Genomic DNA, 26,972 nt, shown 5'->3' with positions numbered 1-26,972 from the left:
TTATTATGAGTTGTCAGTGACAAAAAACACAAATAAATTTAAGTAAAAAAAGAAACTATGGCTGCATCCTTTCTAAATTGTGAAAAAACAGAACTTAAAGTAGTTCCCTAAATGTGGCTTCAATGCAGGTCAACTTTCATTTGGACAGATTTTCTTTTTTTTAAATACAAAAAAAAGATCTTTAAATCTTAGCCCAGTTCCTCTTTCCCTGTTGCTGTTGTTTATTATTTTGCTCCCGCACCTCACCTGCAGGCTGCAGCTCTGGGAAGAGAACCAAATGCACGTATATTATTTTATTTATCAGCTGTGATTATATGAGTCCTTCCTTCTTTTTGTGTGTGTGTGTGTGCATGGGTGTTGCAACAGGGTATGCAAAGCATGCAAGTGCCTGGAGTCACCAGCTGAGAGGAAACATGGGGATGAGAATACATAAACAGTCACTCTTAGGGACCGTACACAAAAGTTTTTTATTGTGTGGGCTTTTCGTCACAGCAAACTGGCGTTTTGAGAGCGGGTCCCAAAAAATTGTCAAAAAAACCACCATTGCGGTTTTGTGTATGTCAGTGATTGTGAAACTTTTTATACCAAATACCACCTGAGAAAATGTATATATATACATATATATATATATATATATATATATATATATATATATATACATACATATATATATATATACATATATATATATACATATACATATATATATATATATACACATATATATGTATGTATATACATATATATGTATATGTTAAAATTAAATGATATTTTTAACGGTAAAATATAATTTTTTTCTGACTTCTGAAATGTGCACACTGTGCAAATTTTGCAATAAAACGGTGGATTCAGTTTGTTATTATAAACATGTATGTGTATATGTAAGAGCAGTGTATATGCATATATGTATGCAAATATCGGCTGATTATTTGGTCATTGATGAATCGATCCACCTCTGTCTGTTTCATGTGATGATAAAAGCTGTGGAGGAACATTTTGCAGATGATTCGTGTGTGTTTTTCCACTTATAAAATCTATATAAAGAGTCTTTGTTGGAGTTGCTGGTGTGAAATGTGTGTCAGGTTGCAGCAGCAGCAGTATCAGCAGCAGTATCAGCAGCAGTATAACAGCAGCATAAAACAGCAGCAGCAGCAGCAGGCTCTCTGTTTCTGCTGTGGCGTGTCAGGGAGCTGTGTGATTGGACGAAGCCACAGTCGTTACCAGGGGCGTGGAACCAAGCGAGCTGAATGGGAAGCACATTTGTGAAGCTCCTCGCCGCCGGTGTAGTCGCACACAACGACGGGTCGGGACGACAAGGGACGACGACTAGCAGTCGTACACGTAAATAAATCTCCGTGGGGCTGACGGCCAAACTCGAATTGCCCGTGTTATTTTAAAACTACACCCTCCACGCACGCACACACACACACACACAGAAGACACGAAGGAGAAGCGGAGACACTCGGCATCTTTCGTGTCGCCAACGAAGAGGGAGAGAGGGATGCGGGGAACCCAGAGGAGATAAATAGACTCGTCCTCTTCCACCGTTGCCACAATGGAGTCAGTTTTTGGTTAGCTAACGGCGAGTTGTTTGCAGCGGCTGTTTGTCGCGGAAAATGAGGATAATATGGAGGTTTTAAAGTGCCCCTAATGTCGTGGACGTTCAGCAGTTTAACGTAAAGTGACGTTTTTTCTGTCAAGGCACCGTGTGTTTGGGTAGCTCGTGTGTGCGAGTAGCTGCTGCCGCCGCCCGGTGCTGCTGCTGCTGCTGCTGCTGCTGCATTTCTTCACCTTTTTGAAGTAGGTGAGTCGCATCTGTTTCCACTATGTGAAGACTAATGGTCGTTATTTAAATGCCGGGGCAAATTTAAACTTCACAAAAATGACAAAAACCAAATGTTAACTCGTCTCGTGAGATGCAGTTAGCTAGTCTTTCTTTCACCTGCACCTGAACTACGAGGCTTTCTGCTAACAGTGACTCTCAAAGTGTGGGTCGAGGTCCCCCGATGGGCCCAGTAGGCACCGCAGGTGGACCGTGAGAAATCGTCAAAAAAAAAGTAAAACGAGGTTAATTTTTAACTGGGAAAATTTAAGTATAAAACAATGGTGTTAACTGTGCAATGTTGCACATGAAGTTTAATTATGTACAGTTAATATTTTATGAAGCGTTTTGTTTTGTATGGCGCCTTGGTAGGGTCGTGGTGGGACATATTTTTAGACTGAACTTTTGCATTCCCTCACTACAACTTTCACCTTCCCTGGCAGTAGTTTGCCCTCCCAGGTGCTACCCACAGCTCCCATTGCCTCAGGCGGCCCTGCATGGCACTTGCTCCCTGCGAGAACTCCACAGTTCCAATTAAAGAAGCGGGATAGCCAGAACAACTTATGAATTTGATCCCCGGCTCTCCCCAGCTGACAGGCGCCTGAGGCCAGCTCTGGGTAGTGCTGGGGAAGGAATTGCGAGAGAATGCAAAAGTATTTCAAGGGAAAACAAAAAGTATTGCGAGCCAACACTAAATTGGGGTCTAAAAATATTTACCACCGTGACTCTACCCGGGCTCCATAGTTTAGTTTAAATGATATTTCCTCCCTGTGAAATATATTGTATTCATGGAAAAACTTAACAAAAGCACTCACTATAGGTTGATGGTGGAAAATTGGAAAAATATATTCATATTTTACATGAATAACTTGAAAATACTACCTGGCTTGACAACATAAAGTCCTATTTTGAAGGAGAGGTAATATAAGTAATGTTTTTGACAACAATAGTTACTTCAGTTCATCTCTGAAACCACCGTAATGGCAGATGCAGTTCACATAATAGTGTTAGTATTGTCTTACACGCTGGTCACTATTGGATTTTGTTTAATTGACGGGCATCATTTCTTTTGCAGCATCTATACCGGGTAAAACCTCGTCAGTGCCATCCATTCCAGGATCGTGAGGAGCCTCTGCAGAAAAACCGGGCCCTACAGGTGTCCGTCATTGAATCTGCATACTGGGAAGTGAAGCCATGGCCCGAATGACCTGGAAACCAAAGTGACTGAAACTATAAGAATCACAATGGAGCCAGAGTCTAATTCATACTCCGGGACCCACCAAGAACTGAAATATCCATCTGTACCCAACTCTCAACGTGAGGTGATCATGGGTGATGGTAATATCAACCTCATTGACCCAGTAGTGAGGGGTGGGAGTGATCCCAGTGCGTACCCTTCGTCCAGCTATCAACGGAACGTGCATCAGAAATTTATCAGGAGAAGTCTCTGGTTTTCAGAACCAGACGAGCAGTCATTTGAAGCACCTGAATGTGATAACAGGAATAAGATCCTGAACATTAACCTACGAACAATAGTGGACAGGACTCGGGGGACTAGCGGGGGTGTTCAAGAGGGGTCCAGCACCGAAAGTCAGGGTATTCAAAAAGACAGTGCGACAGAGAGTGCCAGCGCCGACGAGGAGAAGGAAAAAGGTGGAGTTGCATTAAATGTTGTTTGTAATGATGGTGCCAAATCCACTGTCAAGGCAGCCAGTGAGGAGAACGAGGAGGAGGCCGAGATGAAAGCGGTCTCTACATCTCCAGGAGGAAGGTTCCTTAAATTTGACATTGAGCTGGGGAGAGGTTCCTTCAAGACGGTCTACAAGGGCCTGGATACTGACACCTGGGTGGAGGTTGCCTGGTGTGAGCTGCAGGTAAAGTACCACTGCAGTCCATCTGGTCTCTTAAGCTGCTTTTACCTTGAAAGTGTCGGGTGTAGCCACAATCTTTGAAATGGTAACACCCTTCTCATTGCTAGTGGTTGGTCTGTTTTGTGGTGTTTTACTTACCCGTTACCCGTGCATGAGTATTGACATCATGGATGTGCAGACAAACAAAATGAATGGGACAAAGATAAAACAACACCTTCATGAACTCAGTGAAAATGCTACGGTGGTGTTACTATTTTGTGTCTTTTACTTTGGCCCCTCTTTCAATCGATCTTTTAATTGATCCAGTTGAGGACATAAAAAATGTTGAACACTGTTGTAAAGAGTACAGTTCCTGACAAACTTTAATGGCTACGACTGGAAGATAAATGCGTCGTAGCATTGTGCCAGAAGTGACGCAGCACTGGCAAATATAAAGCTAATGAAGGCAAAATGTACTCCTAATAACTTCCTTGACCTCCTTTTACTTCCGGTCAAATTTCCAAGTAACATTTGTGATTTAAAATTTCGAATATAGATCTAAAATCTGATCTGTTTACCTTACTAACTTCTGCAGACAACAACTGTAGAACATTTCTGCATGGCTGGCTCACAGCTTACCAGAAATAGCCGGGGCTGGCTTACTGAAAACCAGCAAGAGACCATGCGTATAGTCGTGCGTATAGTCGTACGGCCAAGCAGTAAATGCTAATTAAACACATTCCAGCTGGTGAAAAACCTGTTAAAACCCAGGACTGAACTGTTTTGACCAGTGGGAATGGGGTATTTGTGACGCCCAAGCATACACTCAGTTAAATAGTCATCAGTGATGTCTGTCAGTAGAGGAATGCTTGCGTGCCTGACTCTTAGGGAAGCTCTCTCTCTCTCTCAGTGCTCTGTGTCGATGGAAGGTTCACACATCATGACAGTGTAATGGTGATGTCTTCAGGGGGCTGTCAATCAACCCGGGGTCTCATGAGAGAGTCCACTAAGTTGCAAATGGGTTACCACCACCACCACCACCACTAAATCTCAAATGGTTTACTCAGGAATAGTGATTGACAAGCATTAGCTGCTGACGTGGGGACGGCTATCACCATTGAAGTATTGTGATCAGCATTTTTACAAACGCACACAAGGAGAGTCTATCTTGTCTTGTGTTGCTCAGACACAAGAAAATCAGCAGCTTAGACAGTGCAAAGGTATTAACTAATTATTTCCATCACTTGGAGACTGCAGCGGGGATTATCTCTCTCTCCCTCTCCCTCTCCCTTTCTCTCTCAGGAGGCTTAAGGGGGGGGACTACAGTGAGCATGACCGGCCCCTCAAAGAAAGAAAACTTTTACTGCGAATCGTTATTCCTTTATGATACAGATTAAAATAGTTGAAAGAGTCGTTTCACATTCAGCCACCCTTTCTTTTCGCCCCCCTAATCATTGGGCTAGCTGCTAATGTAATGAGACTGACTCTGGTTACTGAAGGGACCAGAGCCAGAGGGATACGTCTGTGAACTCTGTCCCAGCATGTGAGCGTGCATGTTAAGAGCTGTGCTACTCGCCGCATCCCTCCCTCTGTGCAACAGGAGGTAGACAGACAGGAAGCAGATGAAGTGCGTTGTAGCCTGCTGTGAGGCGTGTGGCGGGTCCGTGGCCTCGGTGAATAACTTGCATAGGATCCGGAAAACATGTCGAGTCAGTGACCGGAGGGACTGAAGAATGTGTCCTGCCTTGATGCAATGAATAGAGCTAAACCTGTTTTGGATGACTGTAGCGTCACAAGGTAGTGACACATCTTATCGCTCAAAGAGCTTTAAAGATAACGTGACAGTCGGCTAAGAAGGAGTACAATTGAGGTGAGAGACGCATAATTATCTAATTTGGATGATGACGTTTCCCTCAGTGTGACACTGGACTCCACAGATAACAGGATGTGGAACAGGAAACAATTTGTGGGGTTTTATTTCCCCCCAGTGAGGCATGTTTAAACTCCCTCTAGTGGTCAGTCAATAATCTGTGTTAATCACCACGCAAATCATCATGTAATGTTTGTCATTTTCTCACATTTTAGTTTTTTTAGCTTGGAGTCAATATTCCTCTATAAAAAAACGTGATTTAATGTGTTTCGTTAGAGCACCCGGTCGTTCATGTGCTAGAATCATTGATTAAGGAGGGGCCCTCATAAATTCACCACAACTATTTGTGATCTGTTAATTATTCCTGCGTCTAGAAATGTAAACTATTTGACCGGGTTTATAACGAGGCGTATTTGTTCAAACTTCCATTATATTCAGGCAAAGTTAGGTTTGAGCAGCTCCGTTTCATTTTAATTTAATTCACACCACAAACCATTTACACCAACTGTTTGTGTGTATTTTGGGTGTGCCCACATCCCATTTTGGTGTTTTAAAAGTTGCTGCACCAGTCTCAGGTTTCAAACAAGTTATGCACTTTATCTCTTAACCAATCATAGATGTGCTTTGTGCTCGGCATGGAATAATCAATCAGAGGGTCATCTCCCATTCCCCTCAAGAGACTTAATTGCTATTTTTAAATATATGTGATATTTATGCAGTTGCTCATCTTGGCCAAACAACATCAATGTGCCTGGTCACACATTATCTTATGACAGAAACTCCCATACAAAAGCTTTTTAATGCACTTTCATTGTTTATAGCGGATGCTAATTTGGCTTTTACGGAAAACAATGAAAATTGTATGCAATCAATTGACAATTTCCATGACTGCTTTCACAGAATGAAACTTAACACGTGCAGCTTTGTAGCTGAGGAGTGAAAACATTTAAACACAAACTGAACGTGATAAAATCAAAAGTCCCCTATTTACTTAAAATGTGGCAATGAAGAGACCGCATTAGCTCTAAGATAACAGAGAAGGTTTGCCTTACTCGGTTCCTAAAACGTTTTAATCAACTTTTTACTCTTTAGTGTTGCATGGAGGTGATGTCAGCTTTGCATTTATCAGTAAACTGTGGTAGAAAACACGGGAAACAGATGAGTTGTATGTTTTAGGTAAGGCAAAAGGGAGAGAGAGAGAGAGATATGACTATCATTTTCCACTGTTTTTCAAATGGTCACTGGACTTTCTTGCCTGGACATTTAAATCTGTTGCTGCGTTTATTCTCCCTTTTCCTCACGGCCTCTCTTTCTCATAACACTGACCCTTTCCTTCCATGCCCATCTCCCTCACATCTCTGATTCTGTGCCAGGCTGCTGGCACAACACAGATGGCTCTGGCTCATGCGAGGATGTTAATTTGAGCGAAAGATATTGCGAGTTCTTCATTGTCGAGAAGGAATATATATTTCTCTTGCTTCTGTTTGCCTTGTCTCGTTCTATTATTGCTCAATGGAATTTATTTTAAACTTCCTGTTTTTGCCAGTTGTGCGTCTGGGTATAGATTTTAATCTCGGTGTTGAATGCTGTGTACACACGCTTTGCAGAGAGAGTTTACTCCTGATTTGGTGCAGATTTCTCTGGTATTTGGCATGAAGTTTGTTGTTCTGTAGATTGTCTGGTTGTCAGTCTGTGAACGCAGATCTGGCAATGGTCAATGCATTGATATAAAAAGCAACCTGTGGTCATACCTTGGTTCTAGACATGAGATTTTTCTGTAGAGTAGATTAGATCAATGCTGATGTACATTTGAGTATTGCTTGTCTCCTTCTCTTTGGATTAACCATGTAAGCCATTGAACAATCCCTAACCTTTGACCGCTTACATGGGATAAAAAAAAAAAAAGGAATAAGTTGGCCAAATGGCTCATTAGTTACAGTCCACTGGCTGCCAGGAGAGCCAGGGAGGCAAAGGTGGTCTGACCCAGTGGCTGTCAATAACAGTGGTTATCAGTGGGCCTCATCTTCAGGCATGCCTCAGCGTCTGTGTCTGAGTAAGGGCTGTGGAACAGCTCTTGTAGGCTTGTTTTCAAGAGTCTAGTTTAGGGAAATGTACACACTCCTGTAGAGGATTTGCTCAGAAAATGTTAAGATTTTAAATCTCCAGTGTGTACGTTTAAAATTAAGGATCACTAAAAACATAATTGCTAACCGCTATGCTAACGACTGTACGCATCATAACGCTGGAAATGGCGGATTATTGGCAAAAAAAACAGCACACGATGGCGATAGTCGCATGTTCATCTTCGTCTTATGTTAATAGTGATGCCAACGATGATTTAAAAACACCCACATGATGATTAAATAGCAGCCATGTGCTTTGCTGAGTCATTTGAATCATTCCCACTGATGGGTTGAAAAAACAAACCAATGTTTAAACCTGGGATTTAATTTTTCTTTTGACTAGTGGGAAATTTGTCAGTGGCCTCATACCAGAAAGGATATAGCTTTTTTTTTTTTTTTGCTGTTTATTTGTCAGCCTTCGTTTAAAAGTGTGTGTCCATTTGCACTGCTGTAGAAACAGTTCAGCCCAAGTTGCCGGCCTTCATAAAGCAAGGCCCTTCTGTAAAGTACATACAGTATGAAAGGATTGTCCTAAAGCTACCAGAGATAAACTACTTTGAATAAATAATCTCAGAATTTCAAATATGCTATCATTAGATTACCCTCCCTGGAGTTGCTGCACGTAATGATTTAAACTGTGTAGTCCAGTGATATACAGATATAGTATAACCTGGCATGTTGGTTTAGTCTGGTACCATAATCTTAATCTGGCAATGTCTTAAAGAGATGCCATGGAAGAATTTTTTTCTTTTTAATGTTAATGTATGTGTATAAAGAAAAGACAGCTGTCAGAGAGGCCTTCATTTAAGTGTTTTGCACTGGAGCTGAACTTGAGTGCATTTTATTGAGAGGTATCTACTGTTGGCTCACTTGTTTTACAAGCAGGAGAGGAAAACAATATCAGAAACACATTTAAATAGAATGCAGTCCATTACAACACCACTGCCAGCTACATTTGTACTAATAAATACATGGTTGTATATCAACGTTCTATAGTTTTGGAAAAAGGCTAGAATATAGCTATAAAATTCAATAAACGCAACCACAAAAGGGCTGTTAATGATGCCACACAAGAGCCAAATTGTACATTAGTCTGTATCTATGTGTATATATATATATATATATATATATATGTATATGTATATGTATGTACACACACACATATACTTACTTTTTGTACATGTGCCACATTGAGCCAAATCCTCGTGTTGGCTCCTAAAAGGATTTGCCTCAATGTGGCACAAGTACAAAAGTGTGAATATGATCTTTTTATAAGATCTAAAATGCTTAAATATAAACGGCAGGAAATTAAATTTGTTCATGTGGTGAAGCTACTAGTTCTTGTCAAATGTGTTTGACAAGAAAAAAAGGTGATGGCAAATTCTAGTTCTGTATTTAAATCCATTTTTAGAGAGGATCTCTGTGTGTGAGATTTTTTCTCTTCCTCTTTTACTGTAGTACACTTTTTAATTGCATGTGTATTTATAGTTTATAGACATTTTTCCATTGCACATTTTTATGATAGTTGGACTGTAACTAATGGATATGTTCGTCATTAGTTTGTTTGTACGACTCAATTCTGTCAGTCCTTGTTTTGTCTGAAATAGATATTCCAGCAGTGAGTGCCTGGTGTCTTGTTTCGATCTGCACTGGTTTGTGGCTTTTATGTCAATATGACATTTTGCACAACTGCAGGTTAACTACACTCCTGCAGTCTAACCTTGAGCTGATTAAGATTTCACTAAATGGCCTTTGACCTCCGTCATTCTTCCAACAATACAAAGTGTCACAACTGCTTTGTAATCCCTTTTGTAAAAGCCTTTATTATGAATCAACCTGGAGGAATTCTTGGGAATTCTGTTTCCAGTTAAGGCATCCTGCTTAGCTTCTTTCTTTTTTAACCTCTGCATCACTAAGCTATTTATGTAACAATAAGCAGTCACAAATGGCCACACTGTAGCACCACAGTCTTAAGTCAGTGCAATGGTAAACTGTAATTAACAGCTGATTTCATTTGTATAGCTCCTTTTGTGCAGGAACCTTTTTTGAGCAGTGTTTTCTAATGATATCGCCGCTCAAAACACCTGAGAATAAGGAAGACTGACTCATTGTATTCAGCTGCATCAGATGAAAAGAGGCTGTGTGGTCATTTTTAGAGGCTTTTTTAGCAGTGGTTTTTGTACTTGGTTAACTGACACTAAAGGGTCTTTATGATAACATTACATTACACTACATACATGATAAGAGGTGTACCAGAGAGAAAAATATGGAAAAAGGTAAATAGTCCAGCTGTTTTGCTTGTATGTATATGGCTACACAACTTAATCTTCATGTGCCCAGTGGACCATCCATCATGACAAACAAATTACTAATAAAAAGTACACAAAGTACTAATAGATAGATATGGAATTTAAATATAAACTAAGAAGAGAGAACCTTAAACAGAATACTTGGATAGAACAAGTGAAAAGAATAATTAAAAAAAACAACAACTCTTATGCAACAATATAAGCTAATTTACAGCTGTATCTCATTGACAGGAAACATAAAATTACATCTCTTACTTTGTCTTTAGGAGAGGGTGGATAGAAACCCCAGCCTATTGGGACGTGATGGGTCAGGCTGGGTTGTGACAACATTTTCCAGATTATGTTAGGTTCAATCACATTGGGTGAGCAAGTCTGTTTGACATTTTTTAAAGTTAGTTTAAAACACAAAGTCTGCTGTGAGATGCATGTGTTGTCCACACAACCACAGGAGGTGAATATGTTTGAAAATGCTGCTTCTTCACTTTTATTTTAAAAGCTTAAAAAATGATGATTCAAGTCCTGGCACTCTTTTTTTGATTTATCTTCTTTCATTACTCGACTATTAGTCTACTGTAAGTTTCATCGTCATTCTCATAACATAAAAATTCAGCCCACGCCGCACTCCCGCCTTTGACAGCACCACTATTATTCTCTCATTAATCACTGAATCTTTGATCCTAAAGAAATTCTCCTCCTACTCTGGCTTCCATTTGCTGAAACCTGACAATTTCATGACATATTTTTAGTAATGTGAATTTTAAATTTATTGTCCAGCAATGTGTGTATCTAATTTAATCTGCAATTAAAGTTTAACTTAACCAACTAAAGCATTGAAGTAGCATTTGCATTGCACAGCTGCCAGAGAAGAATTAAACTCATTTTGTTTTATAATAATTCATGTAAAGGCACCACTGGAAAGAAGACATAAAGCTGCTTTCAAGTTTTCCCTTGCAGGGAAAAAGGCTTGCTTGTGTTTTGCCAGTATGGTGTTTAGCCTGGGTTAGAGAATTATGCTGAATAAAGACTGTCCCTCTGGCTCTGTGCCCCTACACTGCAGCAGCTGATAAAATGGTCAAGGGAGGGGGAATTGGCACTGCTGCCCTCGTGACTCGGGACATCTCTACCCATTTCACCATTCTTCTGTACCTTGTTCCCAGCTCCAAACATCATCATTACTGATCAGGTTAAAGGGTCACATGTACAAGGCTGCTTACCTTCCATACTCTCGGTTTTACCAGTCCTATCTGGATTGGACTGTTTTGCGTGGGCATTGAGCACAGTATTGAATACTTGTGTAAACTTCAGGACGGATGGGCATTAGTGCCATCCTGGGTATCATAGCACCACAGCTATTTGTAGCTGGTATGGTGTGTTTCAGTATGTGTGTTACCATTAAATCTGTGTGCGCATGAGTGTGTGTTTGTGTGTTGAATATGCCACCACCAGCTGTTGTCCCTTAGGTGCTGCTGGACACACTCGTTAGACACGGCTTCTTGTCAGCCTTGTTGATTTGGTCCTTATGCTGTGTTTCCATTATGGTATGGCAAGGTTTGGAATTGTAAATCCCTGGGTCAGGCTTGCATTTCGACTGAGAACAGTACCTTTACATGGTTGGCTGGCTGTGGGCTGTGCCCGTTGGCCATATCGGGGAGATAAGCAGTGTGACGCTGTACCGGTGTGATGTCAACAAGACGCGGCAGACAAAAAAAGCTGCTTGATGTCCTCCAGTTTGTACTTTTCTGCTCGGTTTGTGGCTGTTTGTCTCAACAAGACGTCAAGCTTTGTATAAGAAGAGACTGCATTCGTTGAAGAAACATTGGTCGCAAGGGAGTTACGTTTATCTGTCGCCAAATCGGGTGATTGTCGTACCCAAGGGAAGGGTGCCGTTGGGGGCAGTTATTTTGGTACTCTTTCAAATGGAAACACAAAGAAAATACATACCGTACCCCAAACCAAAACACTACGGTGGAAACACGGTTTATTGATTGAGATAGTTTAAGAGAATCAACAAATGTTGTGCATCGTATCATCTTTTTATCCACATGGAACAAGTGTTTTGGGAGCCCCTTAATGCTATTTTTTGGAAAACAGGTCCTAGAGAACCCTTGCATTTTGATATATACAACAATATGTAACTTTGGGTAAACAATCATGCCATAGCCCTACCTCACTACGCGTCTTGTTCGGCATGTTTACTTTGTTTCTGTGGCAGCGTTACGGCGCCACATACAGGCCTGGCATATACAGAACACCTAATGATAACACCCTGTGAGGTCTTCCACTGCTGTAGTCTGTCTGCTTCAAGGTTTTGCTGTGTTGTGCATTCAGAGATGATCTTCTCCATACCTTGGTTGTAATAAGTGTTTATTCGGGTAACTGTGGCCTTTCTATCATTTCAAGACAGTAGGTAATTCTACTCTGACCTCTGGCATTAACGCGGCATTATTGCATCGAGAACTGCTACTCACGGGATATTTTTCAGATTATTCTCTGTAAACCCTTGAGTTGGTTGTGCGTGAAAATCCCAGTTGATCATCAGTTTCTCTAATACTCAGACCAGCCTGTCTGGCTCCAACAACCACACCACGTTCAAAGTCACTTAAATCAACTTTCTTGGCCATTTTGATGCCAGGTTTTAACTTCAACAGGTCATCTTGACCATGTCTATGCGATTAAATGCATTGGTTTGCCAATTAACAGTCTAAATAGTGCGTAATAAAGTTGACGGTGAGTGTGTATCATGATTTTCTTCTTAGATGGCTCAGCAAATTTGAGAGACAGAATAATATTGCCAGTGACTTGTCCAGTGCTGTCCTGCGTTTTGCCATTTGTCAGTTGGGATTGGCTCCAGTTACCCTCATAACCATCAAGAGGATAAAGTCGTTGAAAAAGTTAAGATGGATATATTTTACTGACACTTGCCTTTTTTTTCTTAAAACTCTGATTACAGTGATATCAGCATTGACCTCAAAAATCCTGCGTCATTCGGCCTTAATCAAGGTTGTGATCAGTTGGCATTTGTCAGTGGGATTGCATAAGCACCAGCATTGGTCTTTTGAGGAGGCATGTGTGTAATCAGCTTTTTTTTTTTGTTTGTTTCTCTTTGTCAAAGGACTGTTTGTCAGCTTACGTGTTAAGATTGTGACAGGAAAGAGGTCTGTAAGAGGTTTGTTTGCTGTAAACCATATTGGCTAACTCCTCCTGGTCACAATCAGCCAGACAAAGCTCATACACTTATACTCATGCAACAAACTTAAGGGCCACTTACAGGTCATACAATTCTAGTTCTAAGCTGAGCAGTGACATAGTACTTTGTTTTGTCCTGTTAATTTCCCTGTCATACATCTCCCCGTTGTCACCTCTGTAATCCGTCCTCCTCCAGTTTTTCTGGGCTCACTTGCTATATATTTATTTAGTAAGAAATGAATGCAGCTAAAATCAGTCTGTCACACAGTGGTGTGTCATCTTGTCCCTGACTTTTAGCCTCTTTAACACATTTTCCTTGTTTAAAATGTACCATTGTTCTGGCAGCAGCAGCAGCAGCAGCAGCGCTAGAAGGCATAGCTTCTACCAAGAGTGGCAGCATGACGGTAACACTAAACAGAGATAACACAGTATGACCACTGACCAGCACTGAAGCTGGCCAGTGCCTCCTGCAGTCATGATGGATGGGAAACAATTCAGCTGTGGGCAGGCCGCTGGCTCATGGCTCGCTCCGCAACAGCTCTTTTTGCAGCAGCAGATGCACAGCAGTAGCCATTGGTTATAAAGGATGGGTGCAGTGAGGTGGCACAATGGCCAAAGAAATGAGCATACCTCCTTCAACCTGGCAACAAGGGCTCATGTGCTTAGATGCCTAATATCCTCGTCATTGTTGTAATATCTAAATAATAAGATACAGCTCTTACAAATAATTATCCTGCATAAATGAATAAAGCTTGCCAGTGGAGACTCAATGAGACAGAACATAATTTCTGAGCAACTGGTTAAGTAGTGCCAAAATTTGAATTGTGGTTGGGTTAAGGTTTGGGTTAAATATTAACTGGTTATAGTTAAGGTTAGGGATAACACTTTGTTAAGGCTGATCAAATGAGTGGAAGACAATGCCCTGTCCTCAGAATAATGGCTGCGTAAACGACTAATAGACAAATCTAATCTTTTCCTTTACGTCCATCATTTGACGTTTACTGTTACGTATTATCCAGCTATACTTGATTTGAAGTGAAATATTTTCCAGCACTTGTATAGTATAGAGTACGTTAGATTTACCTGTCTAGGTCTTGTAGCAGTTTTAATTGTAAATCCCTGACAAATGTTTCCAACGTGGTTGCTGTAACAAAAGATCAGAATGAGGTCGAGTTAATGAGGTAACTAATCGTAATTAGGAAAGCAAAGCTGTAGAGACAGACTAATCCAAGAAAGTGTAATTTAGCTGCTGTTATTGGGACTAAAGCTGAAAACTTTTACTCCTTATACGTTATGCTGGTTTATTGATCCAAGACATCACCACAGAAACACAACATTATACAGATATATATATGTTCTTTCCACCTTAGCTTTACCTTAATTGTTTGAACTACAGGAACCAAAGTAAGTAAACTTTTTTTGCCCCCAGGAAAGATGCAAGTTAATGGTGTTGATAAGACTCATATATTCCCATACAGTTTTTTTGTGTAAGGGCCTGGTACAGGAGATTATTGATTGAATGCAAATACAGGACATTACCAAGATGTTTGCTGTAAATGTGGTCATTTGTAACATTAATATGACTACTTTGCACACTTTTAAATGTTCTTATCAGAACTGACGGTTCAAAATGAACTTCAATACAGTCCTTGTATATACAAACACTGCATTTCAGTAACAGCATTAAAACCCCATTACTGTTTTTTGTTGTTGCTGCTAATCAGTGTATTTCATATTTTGGTGATATCGCAGTTTATTGTAGTAAAGTAATTCAGGAGAAAGCAGTAAGTGAGAAGTGGCCTGTTCAACCCCACTGCTCTCTTTCTCACAAGGGAGCAGTTTGACTCAATTAGTGAATAATTAGTTGCTGCTGTATCCTCCTGAGCCCCAGTGTTCATTTTTTTGTCAAAGAGAAGGTGTAGTTACTGCGGGTATAGTTGGCTGCATCATTCAGTGATGCAATGTTTTGACTAGCCTGTCAACATTTATTCCTGCGCTCTGTTGTACACACAGTTGGTGTTTATGCTTTTTTTTTTCTTTCACTTACCTAACACGTTGCTGTTGTTTTTATGGTAGAAATTTCCAATTTAATGGTAAATCCTTCCTTTGACATGCCTGCAGAGCTCTCTTACTCTAAGCTTAGTCTTTGTGTGTGTGTTGGGGAGCAGAATGTCACGCCAAGGCTGCTAATTTGACAAATTTGTGTTGCATTGCACATTTTCGCTGCGGTCTGTGTGACTTTGATTTACTAATAAGAAGCAGCAGCAACATTATTTTTTAAATCTCATATCCTTCAATTGAGAGGTGGTGATCCATGTGACATGTCATGCATATAAACTAAAAATCTGGATCATCACATAAGTAGAAAGAGGGGAGACACAGAGGTTAATTAATATCCTACTTTGTTACAGGTGACTTCACAGTTATTCAGACTAGGGCTGCCACAATTATTAGTAATTACCTACTTAATACTTGCCTAATAATTGGTGTTATTTGTCAAAACATAACTGATTTAATTTTTCTCTCATGACAGTTGAAGTTGAGGAAATGTTACAAACCGACTTTAGCTGTTGTAATCGACATACTTGCTTTGTCAAGTCTTAGATCCTCAGGTGAAGTAGCCGATCTTACAGCCAACTCTCCTCTCTAACAGGTTATTTATACTTAAATGGACAGTATGCTGTAAAGATGGCATGTGACATTAGGTCAGGAACTTGATTTTAACGCATAGTTGAGCAATTACACGGTATATTGCTCAGCAGAGGTCCCAGGACTAATGTTTTAATCTATTACCTGGTCCCTCCAGAGAGACCCACTGTTTTTTTTTTTATCTCATTCTGATGTATGTGTGCTGTGCCAGGTTTGGGCATCTAAGAGAGTTCAGCACACAGATGTAGTGGGAGGCGGCAGAGTTGAGCATAGCTTTATAGATCGCTTCCTACTAATGTCACCATCTATTTTTCTGTCCCCACTGCCCTGTGTGGCTCTCTGTGTGTGTTTGACGTTGCCTAGGTGGCTCCTTTTGAGCAAGTGTGAAGTGTAAAAAATTAAAACAAACAGTTTTGATTTCACACGCAACATAATAAAGAGCTCACTTCCTTCATAATAACAAGAAAGCAATTAACTGGTCTCATATATTGATGTCTCTTGTTTGTGCATTAGAGAGCGAGGAAACCTGATCTGAGCCTGTCAGACACACCATGTGCCAGGTTTGGAAGAAAAAAAATAGTTGAAGCCGTAGGTTTCTGTGGAGTTTGTTTATGTTGGCTGAGCTTAGCCGACTTGTTGTGGTGCTTTAGTAAAATAAACGGAAGCAACGCTTTGGCCTTACGCACACAAAAACACAACTTTCCTTCAACTGTGTTTTTCTCTTTCGTTCTGAAAAGGTTTTCTGTAAACACGGCATTGTTTCAAGAGATGTCTTCGTACACACAAAACCCCCTAAAACAACTCTAAATACAAACTTGAAAACCGTAGTATAGCTAAAGATGCAGGATATGACTGTATTTGGACATAGGTCAGGTTTGAACATGAAAACCTCAAAGCCTTTTGGGGTTTTCCCTTGTGCTCAGTTTAGGGCAGTTGTGATTTGGTGTGTGATATTTCTTTTTTTTTGAAGTAACCATTCATTTAATATTCACTGTGATAGATTTGAGATGTGATGGATCATTGACATGAGTCACAATACCATCAAAAAGGTATCTCCTCTAGGTTGTCATCCTTTTAGTAGAATTTGAAAAGTAAACTATCATTACTGAAACCGTTATCGGAGCAGTATGAACCCGTTGAGGCTAACAGCTAAGCTAACAGCTGAGTCTGCAGATTTGTTCATTTGTTTGCCATCTGTGGTGTCGTACCAAAATACTTCCCCTTCTACTTTTTTGTCGGTTTCAAAACAACATAACACCGACTGTTGTCTTGTTATGATAAACAAAGAGGATAAGGATGTAGGCCAAGCTGCTTTCACAGCACCCTCTGCTGGATAGTTTGTTTATTACATGAAAATGTCTTGTGCGTTTCTAGGCTGAATATTTGTTGTATTGTTTCAAATTGCAATTTAGATTAAAGAAAGAAGATAAATTGTTTAGCTTTACCACCAGGTTGGGACAGAAGAATGCAGCCAGAGGGAGTGACATTCTCCCATTGTCTCAGTATCTATATGGATCTGTCTGTGCATCTCGCCATGCTGTGCAACACCTACCCGTGAATGTGGCAGGAGCCTGAAAGTCTACTGAGAGGGGAAACTGGAGTGAAGCTAATGGAGGTGTTTGTGTGAAGATCTGTGGTGGGTTATTCAAGAAATGCGACAACATTTTTCTTAAAGATGAGATGGGAAATTATGAGGATGGAGTGAAAAAGGGAGTAATGGGGAAGGGAGGGGAGGAGTGTTGCCTAAAGGCAAGAAAGCTGCACTGCTTCAGGGTTAAAATTAGATCTTAGCTGTCTGTCTCATTCCTCAGCATCTCCCTTTAAACCTGTGTTTCAGGTAGACTCCAGGCCATATGCTGCTGCTCTGCAGCAAGGAACACTTGGGGGGGAAAACCTAACTTGGGCGGCCCCCGTCCTCTGTCTTCTATTGCTCAGCTTGCCTCAGTAAAAAGGGTTCTCTGCAGAACTGAATTATTCATGTGACTTCAGAAGAGTGTGGTGAAAAATCCCCACCCCCCACACACTTGCACACAAAACCTGATATGACACACACACACACTGTGCTTTATCTCTCTGTCACTCTACTCTTCAACACATTACATCATAGCACACATCTTTTCATTGTTAATTTTTAGGTTACTCCAGCTAGTGTTTGCAGTTGCTCTGCTTTTGCCTCTCCCGGCGAGTTCACTGTGGTTGTATAATTAAAAAAGAGTAGATATCGCTCAGTTGTGCTCATTGCGTTCCCCCCCCCGTCTGCGTAGTCTGTCTCTGTTAGGGCTGGGATCCTGCTTTCAGTCCATGCTCGCATCTGTTTGTTACGTAAATTGTTGCGGTGGTGGTTAAGAAAAAAAACGGGGAATTGCAGCAAAGAAACCCTCGGCACCCGAGCAAGAGCAACGTGCTCTGTCAGTGTGGGCACAGCCTTACTGAGAAGTGGAGAGGAAAGGGATGGAGTGAATGTGTGTGCGTGGGATGGTTGGTGATGGAGAAGGGAGTGGTTGGTTGTTAGGGGTGCAGAGAGAGACAGATTGCAGATATCGGGGGGGAGGGTGGGGGGGGAGTCAAAGGTAGTGGATGAGAGTGAGCGAGCGAGCGAGCAAGTGAAGGAGAAAGACGGAAAAGATCAATGACATGTAACCTTTAGCTGCAGTGTGCTGTGGGTGTGGCCATGTTAATGTGTGGGTTCATTCTCCCCGTGGAGTCATTTTAGCTGTGGTTTGTCACCCTTCTGTGTCTCCACCCTGACTCCATGTTAGATCCATGGAGGATAGAAGAAAAGCTTTGTCATGTTGCTGCTCTGTTGCAAGCTACTGATCTGGATTCTTCTCTCTCACACAAAATACTGACTGTTATCATCTCTGATACACATATGGTCCTTTTTTAAGAGATGTGCACAACTCAAGACTGACACCAACTCCCCTCTAAATTGTGCAGGGACATGCCTTCAGCAATACTGAGTTTTCTCCGGAAGCAAATGCATTAATATAAATATGTCAGGTTACAGTTTCATGTTCGTTATTTCTCCTCCGTCTGTTGTTTGTCCCTCTAGGATCGTAAGCTGTCGAAAGTGGAGCGCCAGCGTTTTAAGGAGGAAGCGGAGATGCTGAAGGGTCTACAACATCCCAACATTGTCCGTTTCTATGACTTCTGGGAGTCGCCTCTCAAAGGGAAGAAGTGCATAGTTCTAGTCACAGAGCTCATGACGTCTGGGACGCTAAAAACGTGAGTGTTTGATCGCGGCAGATATTCTACAGATGAGTCCTGACAATGTGACAAATCCAAATATGTGCCTCCTACAGATATCTGAAGCGTTTCAAGGTAATGAAGCCCAAGGTGTTGCGGAGCTGGTGCAGACAGATCCTGAAAGGCCTCCACTTTCTCCACACCAGGACCCCACCCATCATCCACAGGGACCTCAAATGTGACAATATCTTCATCACTGGACCCACAGGATCAGTCAAGATAGGCGATTTAGGACTGGCAACACTCAAGGCTGCTTCCTTTGCCAAGAGTGTCATCGGTAAGAGACTCTGAAAGTGAAATTTAGATGTGATGATGATGGATGGTTGAGGTGAAGGTGTTAAATGTCTTATCCGTTCTCTATCTTCAGGCACTCCTGAGTTCATGGCTCCAGAGATGTACGAGGAGCACTATGATGAAGCTGTGGATGTCTATGCTTTTGGCATGTGTATGCTAGAGATGGCCACCTCAGAATACCCGTACTCCGAGTGCCAGAATGCTGCTCAGATTTACCGCAAAGTCACAAGTGTGAGTGTGGATACTGTACAATTTTCAAGAATATTTCAGAAATGTGTTATTTGGGTGTAAAAAAACAACAAAAAACTATAGTAACCTTAAAGTAACAGTGGGCTATTATTGTTCAAATATGCAAGGACCTAAAATATCTATCATTAGCAAGATGAACCTTTTAAACGAGGCATAGAAAGGATGTTTTTTTTTTCTTCCTTTAAAACACAAAAAAAATCCAGGGAGTTTTTAATCAAAGACATTTGGTGTTTTTCCAAGCACGAGAGCTGCTTCGTTTTTCTGCTGTACAGATTCTCAACCTTGAGTTTCCTGGGTGAAGACTCTCATGTGCCATATGGAGTCACAGTGGGAGTTGAAATCTCCTTTATTTCTTTTTTTTTTGTAGATAAAGCCTAAAGGACCATCACATTTTGATGAGGGTAGCATCCTGCAAAGTGTTTTTAGATGAAAGGGGGACTAAAGTTTTGATAAACTTATGGATTTAATGAACTAATGGCCCCTTTCCACTATGGTACCAGCTCGCCTCGGCAAGGCACAGTTTAGGTTGGTTTTCTACTACATCATTAGAATAAGTTAATTAAAACTATTTGTTCAGTACTTCCTCCATGACCGGAGTCACTGGACTGAAATAATTGTGATGCTGCCCGCTCGCGCACTCCTCTGTTAAATAGAGATTTAAGACATTTCCCAGGTAATTGTTGGAGATTAATCCACGTTTTTAAAAATTTAATTGGCTTATTTTCACCTGCTGATGAAAGAGTAAATGCCTCTTTGGCCATATTAGTGCAGCTGTCTATAGATGCTGCTCTCTGAATTGTTGCTGTACATATATCAGAGTGCCCTGTAGAGACCACTGCAGGATATTAATAGGAGATTGATCATGAAGAAAACATGATAGCTCTATACTATTCCCCGAGTACATACAACCCTCAGCTGCATAATTGGTTGGAATGTTAATTTGGAATATACTGATCACATTTTATATTCAAAAGGTGTCTGTGTATAGAATTGATAATCCAACAATAGCATATATACAACATGAACATGAAAAATCAGAAAGGCCTGTTTCTAAGACAAAATAAAAATGTGGTTTTTTTAAAAAAGTGAACCATTTTAGAAGTGATAGTCAAGCCCATATGTTGATAGTTTCACATAATTCCACAGTGGTGGAAAAACATGTCTATATAAACCTCGTAATCCACGCCTACCTCATTATCGTCTGGTTCACTGTCCATCCATGTGCTTCGGATGTTCACAACAGTCAAAAAATACCACTTAAATTTAGACCAGCTGTGTTCTAAATGTAGTTTACAACAAAACAACATCGGGAACCAGAGCAGACTCCAGAAGACGGCTGCCTCTTCTGACAAACGGAAGAGGAGGAGGAGGAGGAGGAGGAGGAGGAGGGCTGATGTGTGTAAATCAACGACTGCACCTTCAGTTATACTCGCTGTACTTGTGTCTGAGAATGGAGGTTGAGATTGTACACTAAGATATAACTTGGTGAACACATTAAGCTGTCAAGAGAAGGGGAAGTAGATTTAGCTGCAGGAGTCGTTTGAGAGATTTCTGTGGATGCTTTATGAGGGTTTTTAAGATTCCAATTGCAGTTGACCTGGATCCAGGCTGACCACATCTGCAGTGCTATGTCGAGTGTGTTATACTAGAAATACTAGATTTGGTGTGGAGTATCTGTCAAGTTATTTTTCATTGTTTGACGGTTTTTTCAGTTAGTCATTTATCATCGTGTGTAGATTCCCCATCTGAAAGGCTTGACCCATCCACTTGAAGATATGAAACGGTTTCCCACTCTTGTCCTGTCCTTTTTAATTTGGAAACTCTGGTTGTAGAAAGTAGGAAAACAGAGCAAAGTAATATATAAATAAAAGAAACTATCGTGAATGAATTTGTCCTACACTCACTCCCAAGTTAACGCCAATTACACTGTTTTTTTGTCTTGTGGCTTTTCCTGTTGCATTTCTATTAGTTTTCCTATTGGTTAGTCAGCTTATTGTAGCTAACAAACCAACAATAATAACAATTATTTCCCACGGGCTGTACACCGAGAGGTGCAACGCTGCTCTCCACAGTTGGAAGTTCTTAATCACAGTTCTTCTCACCCTTATCTTCTCAGAGTCATCCTTCTCTCACCCTCATTTAATTGCAGTTCAAAGCTCTTAAACGCAATTCAAAGTTCTTTCCACGGTTCTATGTACGGCCATATCTACCACTTCAAGACATGTTAGATTTATGACGTTGCCGAGACGTTTGGCCCTTGATACGTTCACATCAAAAGATCAAAGCAAGATGTCACTGTTTGCAGTGTGTTCCGCATATTCGAATATCTCCACATCTCAAGTCCAAGTTGCATTTCACATTACACACAAACATTCCTTCACGTTGTTTCTTCTTTGTTCATTAAGACGTTATCATTTGTTTCTGTTTCCTCTTCTTCCTCAGGGAGTCAAGCCAGCCAGCTACAACAAGGTCATGGATCCTGAAATCAAGGAGATTATCGGGGAGTGTATCTGCCAGAAGAAGGAGGAGCGGTGAGTGAATGTCCACACTGTCGATCCAGGGTCCGGCCCGCAAGGTCCACAAAAGTGCCCTCTCATGTTTTTTTTGGTGCCTCGTTAGCTCCCCCTGCCTCTATACCTGTGACACTTACACCCTGGCTGTCAGCAGCACTGCAGTCTCTCTGTATCTGCAGGGTGTCTTCCATTTCTGTTGTATAATGAGTTTGTGTACAGAGGGAAAGTAACAACTTAATTAGCCTCGAGATGGCTTTTTTTCTTCTTCAGTGAAGCGTGACTGGCTTCACTGAGTGACTTCATCTTGGTGGCACAGGTAGTAATCTGTGACTCTATGTATATGTATATATATATATACATATACATATATATGTGTATATATATATATATATATATATATATACACATATATGTATATATATACGTATATGTGTATATATGTACGTGTGTGTGTATATATGTGTATGTATATATGTATATATGTATATATATGTGTGTGTATATATATATATATGTATATATATATGTGTGTGTATATGTATATGTATATATATATGTATGTATGTATATGTATATGTATATGTATATGTATATATATATATATATATATATATATATGTATAGCTACCCATAAATTGATGCTAGTATTGCAGTTGCTGAAGTATGTGTAGTATTTGTGCCACAGTTTGACTGTCACCATTTCTTCTCCCAGGTACACCATCAAGGACTTGTTGAACCACGCTTTCTTTGCCGAGGACACAGGCGTGAGGGTGGAGCTAGCCGAGGAGGACGATGGCAAAAAGGCCTCGATAGCCCTCAAACTGTGGGTGGAGGACCACAAGAAGCTAAAGGGGAAGTACAAGGAGAGTGGCGCCATCGAGTTCTCGTTTGATCTGGAAAAGGACGTCCCTGAGGTTGTGGCACAAGAAATGGTGAGTGAATAGATACTCATACATGTTGAGTTGGAATCCTGTGAGCTTTGTTTAAAATGGTGTGGTCCACCCTAAAATGTTTGTCCGTAATTTGGACGTGGTTGATTATTTTCCAAATATTTTGCATACTTTCAATTTCAACAAGCACTTCCTTTATCCCATAGTAATTAATACAGTTTGTTGGGCTTTGCATTGTTTTGTGTCTTATGCTGGAGCATTGCTCATATCTCATAAATTGGGGAATGCACCCACATACAGATTGCGAGTGATAACTCACTCTCTATTCCGGGAATACAGTGTTTGTGGTTTTATTTTTTTTCTCTCAGTTAACGTGGTTCTCTCCTCAGTGTAGATCATGAGATAAGGGAGCAAGAAAAATCTGGGCCAACCCTCAAGCCTCTGAATCATTCATCTAACATTCTGCAGTGCTAAGAAAATTTCCTCAACTGTGGTGTGGGATTAAGAGAAGAGAAAGTATTTTGCCGTTGTCCCAGTTTGTTTTTTTTAACATTCTAAAATAGGTTTTGGGGGAAAAATCATAGACCACACACTAGGCCTCAGCAATTAATTGTTTTTGTATTGAAATTGTGATTTTGATCAATGGAGATCACAAAGGCTGGAATTTAGTCGTTCTATTTTTTGTTGTTCTATTTACAATTTCCTGCATGCGTAACATTATAAAAGTTAATATCTTGCTGCTATGCTGACCAGGCTGTGAAGTCAGAAAAAATGACGGAGCTCTCTGTGATAATGTCCTTTGGGATGATTGTAGACATGTGGTAGCATGATGCCATGTCTGGTCTTTACTCACCCACTCTAATGACTCTTCAGACAGGGAGATATTTTTTCTTTTCTAGTGAAGAAAGTGGATTTCCTTTTCATCTGATGTTGCCTCACTCATTTATGTTCATGCTTTCTGTTCTTTGCCTCCTGTCTTCGTATTTGCTGATGTAACAGCCCAAACCGTTCTGCTGCACTACTGACAAAAGGAGTGGCTCCCCAATGCTTTAATCCTTGAAAACTTCCTTGCTCCTGCTCCCTTACCCTCTCTTCCCTTACATGCTCACTACTAAAAATACCCTGTAAATAATACTCTTCCCTTCCCCTTTGTCAGGTCGAGTCTGGCTTCTTCCACGAGAGTGATGTTAAGACTGTGGGAAAGTCGATCAGAGACCGCGTGGCCCTGATCAAATGGAGACGAGCGAGAACAGTATCTGCCGCAGCTGAAGGGGACCAGGGTGAAGGAGGACACAGGGTTCAGGTGGCATCGTCTCAGGGCATCTCTGTTGGGCCTGCACATGTAGGACACCCCCCTTTGCTGGAACCAGAAGAGGCGGAGACAGACCAGCACAACAGGCTGCGTAACCTGCCAGCCAGTGCTACTTCAGTGACGTGTAAGAGATTCAGCTCAACACGTCTCATAAACACATTTTCTTGAAATTTGACTCTTTATGAGGCCTTGATTTGTGTGTGTGTCTCTGCAGCGGACAGCACACTTGACAGTGGCATGGGGTCCACTGTGTACTCCGACTCTCACAGCAGCCAGCAGAGTGTCCTCTACCAGTCCCTGCTGGAACCTATTACCATGGCAACACAGCAGGTCTGTATCAGGATAATACACACCCAGAAGGACCCTGTATGATCATGTAAATGCACACGCTTTTTAAAAAGCAGCCACTTGCTTTCATACTGAACTCGGGAGCTACATTCACTCACATTTAAAGGATATTCATCTGTGGAGTCAACATGCCCTTTTTTATTTTTTTTATTTATAACTTCATTAACACAGTCATGCTTGTTACATTCACATGCATTTTTCATGTCCAAATGTAAGTTTACCTTTCTTATCAGGAAGTTCTTTATTTTGTTTTAATTAGGGATGCACGATATGGAGATGGACGATAAATACCAGCCGATATCAATAACTAAAAAAAGCCCTGATCTAATTACAAACAACAGCTCTGACTCTTTAGCAGCTGAAGACAGAGTATGTGCACCGATGTTTGTAAACACAGCAGAGGCAAAGTTGGCCTTGATTCGGTTGATTGATTCAGACTAAAGATGTGAAAGCTTGCTGTAGCTGGAGTAATTGTTTGTATGATTCAAAGCTCAAACTCGGTATGTACATCGCAGTTTATACTGTTGAAGGAATATTTGTTTATTTGTTTAAGCTTCAAGCTAATTAGGCTAACCACGAGAACTTACCTGTCTAACAAAGCTCAGGCTCCATCTTCTCCTTCAGTGTTCACCAGCACCTTTGCTCTGGTTTTGAGCAGCTTCTGATAGCCCCGCCCGGCCTCGCTGTTATTAGCTCGAGGATATAAACACACTGGCCAAATGTTGCTGCCCAGAAATGTCCCATCCCAGAGCAAATCAAATACCTCCCCACTCTTCTAGTGGCTCATTAAGAATGATTGACAGTGATTACTTACTATAAATTGTTTGGGTTTTTTTTTTTAGGAAAATTCCGCCAATATCTTATATGACACCACGGAGTAATGATTCCACGTTCCATAGCTCTGACCTAATAGTTCTGAGTAGTTTTCTTGGACAGTACCAAAATATGATGGGTGGACCAACATGCATCATAAAAATGTTTGGCTACAAAAGTAATTTGAACAAAGTGCTCCTAAATTACTTAAAAGTGCTATGGCTATAGCATTATTGCACTTATCAGGTCCACATACATACTCTGAATAATTAAAAATTAAGATATTCTTCCCAAAATCGGCTGGTAATTTGTCAGGCCTGATATTATCGTGCATCTCTAGTTATGTAAGCTGTTCATTTTGAGTAATACATGTTTGCTTTTGGATTGTTCCTCAATCAGTGCCAGAACAGTAGCCCTTTTCTGACAGATCGTCCTCGCTCCTGTGAAAAGGGTGAAATGTGGGGGGCAACTCTGAGCCCGGAGCTCAGGATCCGTTTGGGAGCTGCCACCCGGAGAGGAAGTGCCCCCGTCATTGACACGCACAGGGCAAACCACATAGCTCAACTCCATGCCTTCAATCAGTCTCGGAGATCAATCAGTCCCAACCCTACTGTTCCAGAGAACCAATCAGAACTCTGCCCCTCTGAGCTTCACGCCGAGGCTGAAGATGGGTTTCCCCACAGGTGTGCTCTCCCAGTGCTGCAGGTCCCCCCAGTCACAGAGTACCGACGCAACAGCGACACCTGCATCCGACCACCGTCTGAGGCCAATGAGAACTTAACAGTACCCCTGCCAGGTGGACGCAGACATTCTGACCTCAGTAGTCTCCTCGGTATTCATAACCACTTTGCGATCCATAAAGCCCACATGTGCCAGGCCTGTCTCTCTATGATTCTCTTGAGGTCACAAGAAGGTATTCACCGCCACCCATCTTTTATCGTGCCAACACACCACTGTCCGTGCGACTTCAGACACCACCCATTCTCTGGTGAAACGATGACCACACCTAGTTACGCTCGGCCAAAAAGTTCCAGCGATTGCTCGGATTTCTCGCTGCTGCAAAAGTCCCTGTTCAATATAATTAGTCGCAAAGCACCTCCTTGTTACACCACCCCTACCCAGGCCTCGTTGCTGCATCCCACAGCTGCACACAGACCTGCCTGCAGTCATGAGGACAACAGCCAGGCGAGTCATCTCCTGAGTGCAAGTTCAGGTGGGGACCAAGAACATTTCCAGGAAGTTCCTGTGGCAGTGGTAGGTCACAGTTCCACTTCCCATATGGAGCCAACACCTGCTTTACTAAGTTCTCCCAGCCTGTAGGAGGCATAACATTGATTCTGCATGGAGCTGGTCTGGTCTCCTGTCTCCTCTCCTGAGTCTTGCTGCCTGCGTAGGCCTCTACAGCTGACCATCTTTCTAGAAATCCTAAGCTTGATCATGTAGTAGGAGGGTGGATCAATCTTTAATGGGCACAGTTTTCTGCTGATTAACCCTAACC

General features: G+C 41.3%; 1 protein-coding gene across 9 annotated transcripts in view; it reads left to right on the top strand.

Annotated features, from left to right (window-relative positions):
* The first annotated feature begins 1,246 nt into the window (after positions 1–1,246).
* LOC122776908 (serine/threonine-protein kinase WNK2-like) overlaps positions 1,247–26,972 on the top strand; it is a 43,189-nt gene continuing 17,463 nt past the window's right edge. For 6 of the 9 annotated variants that reach the window (XM_044037693.1, XM_044037697.1, XM_044037696.1 and 3 more), the window contains exons 1-10: positions 1,247–1,804; positions 2,898–3,696; positions 18,862–19,034; positions 19,112–19,332; positions 19,423–19,580; positions 22,041–22,129; positions 22,824–23,043; positions 24,158–24,437; positions 24,528–24,643; positions 25,874–26,728. In XM_044037693.1, coding sequence (XP_043893628.1) covers positions 3,067–3,696; positions 18,862–19,034; positions 19,112–19,332; positions 19,423–19,580; positions 22,041–22,129; positions 22,824–23,043; positions 24,158–24,437; positions 24,528–24,643; positions 25,874–26,728 — 2,742 coding nt within the window. In that variant the 5' untranslated portion in view covers positions 1,247–1,804; positions 2,898–3,066. The remainder of the gene's footprint in view (positions 1,805–2,897; positions 3,697–18,861; positions 19,035–19,111; positions 19,333–19,422; positions 19,581–22,040; positions 22,130–22,823; positions 23,044–24,157; positions 24,438–24,527; positions 24,644–25,873; positions 26,729–26,972) is intronic. The other 3 variants (XM_044037691.1, XM_044037698.1, XM_044037699.1) reach the window with 3 other exon arrangements.

The sequence above is a fragment of the Solea senegalensis genome, linkage group LG11 (assembly GCF_019176455.1).
Source record: "Solea senegalensis isolate Sse05_10M linkage group LG11, IFAPA_SoseM_1, whole genome shotgun sequence".
NCBI classification, from domain to species: Eukaryota; Metazoa; Chordata; class Actinopteri; order Pleuronectiformes; family Soleidae; genus Solea; species Solea senegalensis.
This window is presented reverse-complemented; position numbering and strand designations above follow the sequence as displayed.